Source organism: Colias eurytheme, chromosome 3 (assembly GCF_061535395.1).
Source record: "Colias eurytheme isolate Ceu_HAF_F1 chromosome 3, ilColEury1 Martin Lab GWU primary, whole genome shotgun sequence".
NCBI classification, from domain to species: Eukaryota; Metazoa; Arthropoda; class Insecta; order Lepidoptera; family Pieridae; genus Colias; species Colias eurytheme.
The window spans coordinates 7,181,040-7,194,351 of NC_142982.1; the positions used below are offsets into that span (position 1 = coordinate 7,181,040).

Sequence of the window (13,312 nt, forward strand, 5' to 3'; positions counted from 1 at the left end):
CAAGAAATGTTCAGAACTACATTATAGGAAATTGGTGGCATGAAACTCAAAGTATTAAGTAAGTAATATTTGTTGAATAAATGAATCGAAAAGTCTTGCAGTAACAAACACGCATTTTTCATGGTAACATCTGTTGGTCTTTCTTTCACGGTAAAATGTGGTAAAACGAAGCAAGTGATGTAGAATACTTTTATCTGTTCTCTCACTTCTCTGTCGGCGATCGATGTAAATTGTCTAGAAATACGAATATCTATTTCTAGATAATTTAGGTACATCAATTTCCGATAATTCTTATTCTCAGTGTTTGAGAATTTAAATAATTGTGAGATAAGTAGGTTTAGGATTTTAGGTCGCTAAATCATATTGTAAATAACAAAAATCAAAATGGATACAAAACCTAATAGTGTCGCATCTGTTTGTAATCATTGGGCAGCTACTCTTTGATACTTTAATATTGTTCAGAACTCAGAACTCTGAACATGTAAATAAAGTAGCCAGACACGTACACTCTTAACTGACTGTCTCGTTCTCAGCACGCGAAGTCAGCAGTGTGAAAAAAGACTGATTAGATAGCACGATATTTTCTAATTACCTATCTGTTTCTTTGGTTATCTAATAGGTTTCTAACTCATTGGTTAAGGAAATCTTGTAGAAAGTTTGTCAATTATGGCTGTAAATAATAGTAAAAAAGTTTTTAAATTTATCTCGGACCAAGTCACTACTTCGTCGAGAAACTGTGAGTACCTACATAAATAACAAAAGATAGATATTTAAGAAACTGACAGATAGGTATCTTTTCGAATATTATATTCTATTTCTATGTAAATATGTAAATCTAAAATATTTAGAATCGTTAAAAATGTGTTTGTTTTCAATATGAATCATACTTTTTACTAATAAAAAAAAACATACAAATTTTCAGCAATTAAATCTCTCATAACTACTTAATAGGAATTAATACAAAAATATATTTAGGATCCTATTATTATGGATAAAATTATCCAAATGTAATAATAAGTGTTTTATCATATTATCCAGATGGCACAGCAAAGAGGGTTATTGCTTCAAAGCCCATTGTGGAGATGGATGGTGATGAAATGACCCGCATAATTTGGGAAAAAATTAAAGAAAAACTTATATTCCCATATGTCAAGGTAAGCTATTTAACCCAGCAGTATTTTATCTTTCAGTTAGTCTTACGGTTATCTCATTTAAAAGTTAACAAATTCAGGTCTGAATGGGGATTTGGCCCAATATAATAATCCCTGGCAATTTAGATATACATATTTAAAGTTAAGTTATTATTTAGTAGTTATTATATATTAAGTTATAATGCGCTTGCTAATGGTGCTATTCAGTTGTGTAAAAATTATTTTAGTCTAAGATACAAACCTAAATCAAACTTTGCTGGGGTGAAAATAGAATAAGATCAATTTTATAATAAATATTAGTCTATTCAGTAATAATGTATTAAAAATGGGTTTGCTGCAAAAATCCTGGACAGGATATTTTTAATAAATTATTAAAAAAAACATTTTTTTTTACTTCTAGGTTTTTGATACTTTATTAATTCTATGTTAATATAGAAATAACAATTAATTTTAGTAATACTTACCAGTTAAAAAAATCTTATAAAAAAGTTATTAACTACTAATAAATCATCTATTTGTTAGTAACTAACTACATACATATTATGGTTCAAAGACCTCATATTTGTTTTGCTTGCTAAAATAATGTGTGCAAAGACCTTTTCTATTGTAGTTAATAAAGATAATAAAATTTAATTGGACCAAGTGGTAGGTCAACACTTTATAAAAATAACATGTGCAGTGTGCACACTGAATTGTGAAATGTGTATGTTAGTTTCTTTTACTCTTTGAATATTACATTATGAAATGGGGCTAACAATATTTGGAAAATTTAACCTATACTTACCTATTAACATATGGTATAGGTACCTTAATTATGTAGGTACCTACTGTAGGTGTGCAATCAAAATAATAGTATTTTTTTGTTTTTTTTTATATTGTTTCTTATGGTCATGACATAATAATTACAGTTTTTTTAATAAATGCATCTAAAAGTATGTAGATTGTAGGGTATATATTTATGAAAAAAAAAAAAAACCGGCCAAGTGCGAGTCGGACTCGCGCACCGAGGGTTCCGTGGTAGTAAGTTTAAAATTATTAAAAAAATATATATTATGTGATGTAACTAAAAATTTATGGTTTTCGTAATTTTTCCTTTATCTATGCTATAAGACGTTGCTTCGTACCAAATTTCAAGATTCTGAGTTCACGGGAAGCACCCTGTAGGTTTTGATTCCCTTGCAAGTGTCGAAAATTTGCGGCATAAACGGCTGTATCTTTTGATTGCGTTGGCTTAGAAGTTTGATTTTTTCACAGCTTCAAGGGACAGTAGACCTGAGTAATTGATATAAATTTCAGCTTCATACCTCCACGCGTTCCTGACAAAAAGGGTCTTGACAGACGGACGGACGGACGGACGGACAGACGGACAACAAAGTGATCCTATAAGGGTTCCGTTTTTTCCTTTTGAGGTACGGAACCCTAAAAAAGGTTCAAGTGTAAATATTCAGGCATAAGTATTATAAATTACGGATATTGTAATCCCTCCAAGCCTTGTAGGTATCAAAACTAGGTATAAAAGAATTTAACTGGCATACAAAATTTTAATTTTAAATTTATTTTGAAAAAAGAAAAGAGCCATAGTTTTTTTTTTCTTATTTGGGTCCGTAAGTCCGATTTCTTTTTCTTAACGCAAGCGAAGCTACCCTGCCCTACGCTATACATATAATATGATCCTTTATTGGGTTGTATAAAGTTTGAAATTTTTTCGAAATCTATCGCGTAAAGGGGTGAATGGCTGTGGAAAGAAAGCTAGTATGAGGTTATGGACGTACATACGTTTAACAGTTATTTATTGTTGACTGGAATTTAAAACGTGTTTTCTTAAAATATCTTGTCAAGGACTGAACTGGTTTCAATAAGTTGTATGGCCTTTCGATATCGGCATTTAAAAGGTGAAATGTTTAAATGGATTTATATAAAAAAAATCTTATTGATGTAGGTAAGTAGGTATTGTTGGCAAAAACGTAATTAAATTATCATGCAATTTGAAAAATAATCATTTGTACTTATGAGTGATAAATTTATTTTTAAATTTGCACTCAAACATTTTGTTTTCATATCAGCACAAGTAATTCCCGCATTATACGTAATTGTACCTAGGTACGTTATATGTTATCAAATGGCATTATGTGCCGCACTTATCAACAGTTTACTGGGGCAATGTTTTGAGCAATGTTTCAATAAATTACGATCGCTATTGTTGTTGATAAGCAAATATTTGGTACTAACAAGTATATAATTGCGATTTTGTTTTTATGAAATTGAGCTTTAACCCATTGAGCCCCGAACGGCCAGATCCGACCGCGACACAATAGATTTTCTATTGTGCCTGTGAAGTGTGATTCCGGGGCCTGATGGATTAAAGTAATATCGACTAGGTATGCTTTACGTACGTATACTATGCGGTCGTTTAATTTTTATTTTAAAATAAGCGACCCTGATACTTTCACATTAACATTCTCTTGAACCACTATATATGTATTATATTAGGTACTAGCTTTACGCCCGCTTTGTCTAAAACCTAATAAATTAGAATATATACCTACTAAAAACTTCCTCTTGAATCACTATCTATTTTAAAAAACCGCTTCAAAATCCGTTGCGTTGTTTGAAAGATTTAAGCATACAAAGGGACATAGGGACAGAGAAAGCGACGAAAGATGTAGGTAGTGAAGAAACTTAACCAAAAAGCCGTTGCGTAGTTTTAACTTTTAAGCAGACTTAGGGACAGACAGACAGACAGACATGAGACATCGATCATCAACATGGTTTGTACTATGTAGTGATATTAGCTGAAGTAGACAAGAAACAATAAAAAAAAAACTAAACATTTAATTCCTAGTCGGATACACTGCAGATAACGATGGGCCCAGTGAGGTCAGATATATATTTATCGGTCGTGTGTATAATTTTAAATTTAATAGTATAAAGCCAAACTATAAGCCTATAATCATTACAAAGGTCATTGACGCCCACAGCTCGACTGCCTGTACTACGACCTGGGTCTGCCGAATCGTGATGCGACTAATGATCAAGTGACGATCGATGCTGCGCATGCGATCCTCAAGCACAATGTGGGCATTAAATGCGCCACTATTACACCTGATGAACAGCGTGTTGAAGGTACGACATGTGAGATATTCATCTACTAAATATCATCGTCATCAAGATACCGCAGTTTTCGTAAAAAAATAAAAATGTTTATTTTGTAGCATTTGCTAACGGAAAAAAAATGTTATGATGAAATGTCATTGATCTTTTACCTTGAATTCACCTTCATTTCATACACATTAGGATAGTTAGAATAATATTGTTACTTTAAATACATTCTAAATCCGAAAGCAATAACAATTTTGAATAACCATAAGAAACAAAATAATATTAATTTAGCTTGTTATGTATTTTCAAAATTTTGAAATCATACACAGTAATTTCTTACAGAATTCAAACTAAAGAAGATGTGGCTAAGTCCGAATGGTACTATACGTAACATTCTGGGCGGAACCGTCTTCCGTGAGCCAATTCTATGCAAGAGCATACCTCGAGTTGTGCCTGGCTGGACTAAAGCTATTGTTATTGGTCGTCATGCCCATGGAGACCAGTATAAGGCTCAAGACTTTGTAGTTCCGAAACCTGGAAAGGTATATTCTTTTATATGAGATAAAAGACGTTGTGCACATATGTTCCGTACTTGCATTGCAAGGTCATCTAGATTATATTGCCACGTGTGCATAACTGTTATATAAACATTTATAGAAGATACCTAAGTCTAGCCTAACGCGCAGTACCTATTAAACTTAGCTATTAAACTAATTTCTTTTAAAAGATTTCAATATGATAAACACTGAAACGATATTTTGTTTATAGAACGAAAATATAAATGGAATAGTAGTTATGTATGTTGGGTGTATGGTATGGTTATGTATGGTAGGATGGGTGTCATACGAAAACAAAAGAACCGATTGACCAAATATTTATCCGCCTTCAATAGGATATCTTTGATGTTTGTAACTATGAGGCTGTTAAAAAAATTTAATGATGCTTAATTTTCCAGATGACGAAAGATACTCTTTGAAACGAGCACTAGTAACTAAAATTAACTTTATTCCAGTTGATATCCTATCTTCTATTTTCTAGGTGGAATTAGTATACACACAAGAAGATGGAACAGTAACAAAGACCCTGTTGTACGATTTCAAAGTGCCTGGAGTTGCAATGGGAATGTATAACACGGATGAATCTATCCGCGCCTTTGCCCATTCCAGTTTTCAGGTAAAATAACATAATATGATAAATAACTCATATCTTTAGTGAGTTGATAGAACTGTGGATAAAAATTAATGCAAGTACATATAATTATGATAGTGGTAATAAATGTTGTTTTTTAAATTATCTTCATTATAATCAATAAATAATTTCGGGAAATCACTAGATAATAATGATAATAAGATTTGGGGGCTGATATTTTTCTGGTATCTCCTGCATTTTGTCAAAATATGTTTTTTTTTATTCTAACAAATATTCTGAAACAGGGATGAATGTAAACATACATAAGTACATATTGAAATCTTCAAAACAGGTCGCGCTGCAGAAGAAATGGCCGCTATATTTATCAACAAAAAATACAATTCTCAAGCGTTATGACGGTCGGTTTAAAGACATTTTCCAGGAAATCTTTGACAGGTAACATTTTTTGTAATAGCACCCTGATGTCCCTTTAATTTTTTGCTCCAAAGTCAACAAGCTTATACCCCTTCAGATATTATTAGTTACTATTAAGTTTTGAACGCGTAGCAATAGAGTATGTACTTTTATTTTTATTTTTTTATTATACTAATACCGTAGTATATTATTATTAGTCTGTGCTAATACACACACAACTTAATGAAATTGAATGTATCTCGTAATATATCTTACAATAAATATTTAAATTATACAGTGACTACAAAAAACAATTCGACGATGCCAAGATATGGTACGAGCATCGCCTTATCGACGATATGGTGGCTCAGGCCATTAAAGGCTCTGGCGGATTTGTTTGGGCGTGTAAGAATTATGACGGCGATGTACAGTCTGATATTGTTGCGCAGGTATATACAAATATCTATTTTAATAAAAATATTCCGCCAAGTTGAATGTTTCCACATAAATAATAAAAGGGAAAAAAAATAGAAAATCCTACTAATATTATAAATGTGAAAGTTTGTGAGGATGTGTGTGTGTTTGTTACTCTTTCACGAAAAAACTACTGAACCAAATACAATTAAATTTAGCACAGATCAGGGGCGTGCACAGAGTTTTTGGACAGGGTAGGCAGAAATATTGCAATGATAATAAGTCATAAAAACTAATATTTCATATTGCAGTTCTGATATTTGATTGGAGATACATAGTATTTCCGCAAAATAATGGAAAACATATCACGAACATAGGTCATATTATCTATAAAATAATTGTCAAAGTAGGTATGATATCCTAACTAGTATTCTATATTATGTAATTAATGATTAACTTTACCTTTGTGTATTACAAATTCCGGTATAGATCCATTTATAGATCGGCCTTTTTCCTATCACTCTCTGTTTGATAAAAGTTTATTCATAAAACAAAAATAAGAATTTTTCGTTAAATTAGGTATGCCTTATTACACTGGTCAACAATGATTTTGTTGCCCTGGATGTGAAAGTGGTTTCGAATAATTTAATGCATATTATATATAAAACTATTAATGGTTTTGGTAGATTGGCTCTAGTTTTTTTTTAATCCTAATTTTCATAAGACTCTAAAACGCAGCATGAAATAGTAGGTACTAGATTTCCGCCCGCGGCTTCGCCCGCGTTTGCAAAGGAAAACCCGCATAGTTCCCGTTCCCGTGGGATTTCCGGGATAAAAACTATCCTATGTGTTAATCCAAGTTACCCTCTATATGTGTGCTAAATTTCATTGTAATCGGTTCAGTAGTTTTTACGTGAAAGAGTAACAAACATCCATACATCCATACATCCATACATCCATACATCCATACATCCTTACAAACTTTCGCCTTTATAATAGTATTAAGATATTTGTTTAATATCATTTATTTATTACAAAGTTTTACTTATTGTTTTGTTTTAATAGTATTTAATTAATTCAAATGGATATAAAAATAGATAAAAATCATTAAAACTTATGAAATAGTACAAGGAAATAGATTTTATAAGCTTCTCTTCTTAGTTAATTTTGGGACAATAGTTTTGTTATGGACTATCAGTAATCTGCCATCATGTGACGATCCCATATACCCTGATACCTTTATTCCATAATTTTTACTTCTTTTTCGATGCGTTCTTCCTGTTTCTCACAGAAATTTCCCAGATTTACTGGATATCTATCGAAGACTGTGGGGAAAGTGTTGCTTTATGTTCGTAATTGCTCATAAAATAATGAAGTTTTTTAACAACTGTTGTGCAATTTCTTTATAATTTGATGTTTTAAATTTACCTTAAATTTACCAATACTATATCTCTCCATAATTTACATTCAGCATCAGTTATAAAATTTTGTTAAATTTTCATCTTTTATCAATTTTCGACACGCCCGTCCTGTAGGGCCGTCGGGTTTTCTTCTTATACTTCTAGATTTCCTCAAAGGCCTAAATTCTCATATTTATTAATTATTCCTAATTAATTTGCTTTTTCTAATTCTATTAATTAAAACATCAAGGGAATTTCGTATACCTATCCACTTTGCTGACCAAGTGCTACTGGGTTTCTTCAACTCAATACAAACCGAACATTGTTGTTCATAAAAATGTTTTTTTTACAGAAATCATTTATTATTCTGATATTCTACAGCCAGTTTTATAGAATTGTGTTATGTCTGAGCGAATAAATGTGCAGAAAACGTAATTCACCAAAAAAATAAACACTTGTTATTAACCCGTATTCTGAAGGGCCGTAAGAAAATTTAATATATGAAAATCCAAATTAAAAAAAAACTAGAGCCAATTATATAATTTTAATGATTACATCCGCAAACTGGGTACTTGAATTATATAAATCTGTAGAAATATCCAGGGCAACAAAAAAAAATTGTTTTTTTGTTGAGCTGTGTTATCTTACAAAATACACTGATGATATACATAATCTATTTAGTTACTCTCAAAACACTTCACTTGCAAATTGTCGTAAGTAGTAAACATTATTAATTTTCTCAAAAAACAAATTTAACCTCAAAGTAAACGTTTGTTATTTCCAAAACAAAACAAACGAATAATGATACTATTTGCAGATGGTCTTTACCGCTACAAAATTGTATACATTATCTAAATTATTGGTCGCATATTCAACTTCAGTTTCGACTTTCGATGTAGTTCCGAATTCGGTTCGTACCTAATTCGTATATCTTCGTAAAAAGACACTGCCTACCTTGTGTGTTTGTGTGCGTGGTTTTATTACATCAGTGTGCCGTGTTTATAGGCACGCACACATATAAAATATGCGTAGACACGCAGAGCACACATATAAAAACTTAGACACGGGATAGTTTGTGTCTTTGCCGTCCCGTGACGTACTGGGTCCTGTGGCGGCGCTAGTGCAGCGCATGAGCCGAGCCGGTGTTATAGAAATTAGATAATAATGCTACCAAAATACCGATAGATGAATCTAAAATATATTAAATATAACAATTAAATATTGATCAGAGTTTGGTAAATGGTAGGGTAGGCAGTGTCTTTATGTCTTTATGGAATGCACGCCACTGGCACAGATATAGAGGGTAACTTGGATTAACACATAGGATAGGTTTTATCCCGGAAATCCCGCGGGCGGAAATCTAGTATGTAATAAATTGGGAAATTATTTCCATAAATAGTTCTTCTATATGCAATCTTAACTCTGGTCTCTGAACAAATAATCTTATTGTCATCTCAATCTATATGCAATATCTCTTTTGCCTATATCTGCGGTTTTCAAGGTGGTTAAACCATTTTACAATGAATCGATTAAAATGCGTACGCGCATAAAAGGTGTTATTTATAATAAACCTTCAATGCTGGTTGCTATGTGCACTTTAAAATTCCTATTTATACGCAATACGCAATACCATCGTCACAGATTGCAGGCCGACATTTTGTGTAAATTTCATATCAAACCATAATTAAAAAGAATTAGGTTTGATATGAAATTACGGATACAATCTCATGCAATAAAGATAACAACTTGTATTTACACATGAATACAAGAAGCTGGTACTATTTCGGTATCTGTATTTACGATTTCCCAGGGTTATGGGTCACTGGGTATGATGACGTCAGTGCTGATGTGTCCGGACGGACGTACTGTGGAGTCTGAAGCGGCTCACGGGACTGTGACTCGTCACTATCGCATGCACCAGCAGGGGAAACCCACTTCCACAAACCCTGTAGCATCTATATACGCCTGGACAAGGGGTCTGGTACACCGAGCCAAGTTGGACGGTACTCCCGAATTGGAACGGTTTGCTGTGGCTTTAGAAGAGGTAAGTTTTGGCTTGAAGGAATTAATTTGATTGAAAATTATCAAAATATATTTATTGGCATGGTCGTTAAAGATAAGGTTCAAAAGGAGTCCAATTTAATGGATTGGCAAATCATTGAAAAATTATTATTTCAAATACCTACGTATTTTGGACACATTCCGTTTTAGTTTTACATTTTAATTTGGCGCATTGATGTACGAGGATGTTAGAATTAAAATGTATACTGAAATATATATTGAGTTCATATGTTTTAAACTAATCGCTTAAATAAATACGACCTTCTACGGTACATAGCTACTATGTGTATCTATCACATCATTGGTTACATAATATCATTTAATTACACAGCTCCTAAAATATTATTTAGATGGTCGCTATTGCAGTTTCATCAGATAAGTAAACATCATCTGTTTCGTCTTCGTGCAAACTTTATTAATTATTTCACTCTTTTTGCAAGATGGGCGTTGTACAATAATTGCATTAATAATGACGTACATTTTTATCTCTGAATTTGTTTGAACTCTTTATCATTATACTCATAAGTATGTAGAAGTATATTATACAGAGATTTGTTTAATGATAAAAATAATTAGTTGGCGGATCCCAGTAAATGTCATTAGGTTAATAATAATTAAACTGGATTCACGTTATCTTTTGCAGGCGTGCGTCGAGTGCATCGATAGTGGCAAGATGACCAAGGACTTGGTTATATGCATTCATGGACTAGCCAATACCAAGGAAGGAATGTTTTTACACACTGAAGACTTCTTACAAGCTATTGCTGATCAACTTGAGCACAAACTCTCAAAGTAAAAGCAGTCTGTAGATTAAATAAATTAATTACGATGGGGTCTCCAAATAGGAAGGCTAAAATGATGATGATGCAAAAACATATGCATGGAATACATAATATTCAATATTTTTCAGGAGATTGTATTAGAGATTTTATAGAAAATATTGAAAATTGAAAGATGAATTGTAGAAATTTGAAGGTTATTTATATAATATAGATAATAATTTGATTATAATGTTATAAATAAAAATCAGAATGTATATGTTATATAATAAATGATACTTATTGCATTTTTAGGACCACTTTTTTTCCAGGCATTTTATTTGAATTGAAGATCGTTTCAAGATAGCTGGTCTTTTTTATTTTGTATTATTTTTTATATTAAAATAATACTTATTTGAAGTTTTTTTTCTTTTTATGCCTCATTTAACACAGTTGCTACAACAGAGTAGGTACTAATATTTATATTACTACTACAAGCAGGTTTTGCTAAGGAAGGAGGTTTAATAATGGTTATATATACTTCATTTTGATAAGTAAACATTAATAACTTCATGCAAAAATCACTATAATTATAACAAATACTTAAGTGCTGTTATATTGATAGATAAATTTCATTCAAATTAATATAAAAGTAAATGATGTATATGTTACCGGAAATGTATGAAATCAAGGAATTGTTTACAATTCCTAGGAAATGTGTACAATTCCGATACCATTTAGGAAATGTATAAAATATTGTTTAAAAAACTATTTAATGCATGCATATCCTAGGAAATGTATAGTCTTCGTAGGAATTGTATACAATTCCAATATCGTATTAGGAAATGTGTAAAGTAAATGCTTTCTGTAATAAAACACGTTGTTATTTTTTTTTATAGCTCTTATTGATACAATCGGCTAACAGTCATACCGTAAAATTGTAATGATAATATTATGTTCATATTATAATCGTACTAATTAACATTTTAAAAATCAACTTTTAACGTAAATATCACAAAATCAACTTATATTTATTCTTATAAAATCAAATTTTCATTTGGCAAGTAATCAGTCCCCTCGTCCCGCTGTCCCCGCGTATATTTGGCGCAGTCGGATTGTATAATCCGCCGTATTACATTACGGCTAGCTGTTTTAATATGCCGAAAATTCGTCTTTTTCCAAAATTCTACAAAAAGACGGTCGCGAGCCGACGGAGCCCGACTTCGTGGGGCTCCTATTTCTGTGTAGTTCTAAAAAACACGAACCTAACCTAACCCACCCCCTTATCCAAACCAAAAATTTCTGATTACGAATTATCGGCATAGTTACTACACAATGCTGACCGTTTGTAAACGGCCAGATTATATACAATTAGCCTGCGACATATCAATATCTTATATGTTTTACATTTCCGATAGCTATTTAGGAAATATATAGATTTCCTAGGAAATGTGTATAAAATAATTTATTTCATACATTTCCGTGCGATTTTAGGAATCATATACATTTCCTAGGAATTGTATACAATGACGGATTACATACATTTTCGGTAACATATATAATATGTTTAGTGGACAGGACATTCCTTTTTTTATAACAATAATAATAGTTAAGCTTGAAATGGCGTAGTATAATTACTAGAGGAAAATTTCTTTAGCGCTGGCCCGAATCTGGTAAAAAAAAGGTTTCTGAGTTTTATTTGTATGATGGTCATGGGTGAGACGGTATCCATTAGTAAAAATCAATTGATTCTCAGAAAAGCAATAATTAAAGATTGGTCCTTTTTTGCGACTATTTAAATCCTACCCCGTTTTCCAATTACAGCACTAGAGCGCATTAAGCGGCATAATGCTTAACGTTTAATGTTCCAACTACAGCAATGCTTCGCACAATCGAGCACTAGAAAAAGTAATGCGCGTGAATTGATGCGTGCAATCGATTTATCGTTAGTAATTATTAATTGTTGGAAAAAAATTTAAAGCTTTCGTTTCATTGTAGTTTTTTCGAAATAATCAAAGTTAATTCAAATTGTGTTAAAAAAAATAAATACAAGTATGGATGAAGGTACAAACATTGAAAAAAATGTTAATGAAATAAGTAATCAAAATCCAAATTACTTAAAATAACCGTAAATATTTTTCAACCAATTATTATGTACCTATACCACTTTATTTACACACATTTATGAGGTTATTCTCATTCTAACTCTATGAATATTTTTTTTTCAACACTGAACTTAAAGCATCTACAGACGCTCCGATTTGGTTGGTGCCAACCATATGGAACCGACATGGCAACCATTCCAACATTGCTACAGATTGTCCGACGGTTGGCCTTCCAGCTGTCAGTTGACCATCACTACATAATAAAAAACAAAGTCGCTTTCTCTGTCCCTATGTCCCTTTGTCCCTTTGTACGCTTAAATCTTTGAAACTACGCAACGGATTTTGATGCGGTTTTTTTTTAATAGATAGAGTGATTTAAGAGGAAAGTTTATATATGTATAATAAAATCCATTAAATAGTGGAGAAGTACTGTTATTTATGAGGTTTCTAATGTGATGTTGTAAATACATAATTACATTTTTTCCGCTTACATTGCAAACGCAGGCTGAACCATACGAGTTTTATCAAAATAATGTACTAAGTATTGTAAACATTGAAAAGGTCTACAGAAAAGTCCGCGATGGTATATATCTATCTCTTATGGATAACCCACAATAACTTTTTTTTGTCATTTACGTTTTACAACAAATAATGGTTAATTTTCGAAGCGATTTTAACCAATACAGCATTAATCCTTAACCAATTAAATACTTTGAATACATTGTTCATTTAATATAGATCTATATGGCAAATATAATATATGGCAATATAATATATGCAGT

The 13,312-nt window shown here is 31.8% G+C and overlaps 1 protein-coding gene across 1 annotated transcript; it reads left to right on the forward strand.

Annotated features, from left to right (window-relative positions):
• Window positions 1-459: 459 nt before the first annotated feature.
• On the forward strand, window positions 460-10,845 carry LOC149909712 (isocitrate dehydrogenase [NADP] cytoplasmic-like). The gene is made up of 9 exons (XM_090119810.1): window positions 460-736; window positions 1,039-1,154; window positions 4,130-4,274; window positions 4,593-4,792; window positions 5,289-5,423; window positions 5,731-5,834; window positions 6,091-6,241; window positions 9,417-9,650; window positions 10,311-10,845. Exons 1-9 carry the CDS (start codon window positions 667-669, stop codon window positions 10,461-10,463), a joined length of 1,308 nt encoding a protein of 435 aa, XP_089975936.1. The 5' UTR covers window positions 460-666; the 3' UTR covers window positions 10,464-10,845.
• Window positions 10,846-13,312: the final 2,467 nt, after the last annotated feature.

Coding starts and splice junctions, on each gene's coding strand:
- LOC149909712 (XM_090119810.1), top strand. CDS start 667: ATGGCTGTAAATAATAGTAAAAAAGTTTTTAAATTTATCTCGGACCAA. Junction 4,275..4,592: donor TGATGAACAGCGTGTTGAAG/GTACGACATGTG, acceptor AATTTCTTACAG/AATTCAAACTAAAGAAGATG. Junction 5,424..5,730: donor TTGCCCATTCCAGTTTTCAG/GTAAAATAACAT, acceptor TCTTCAAAACAG/GTCGCGCTGCAGAAGAAATG.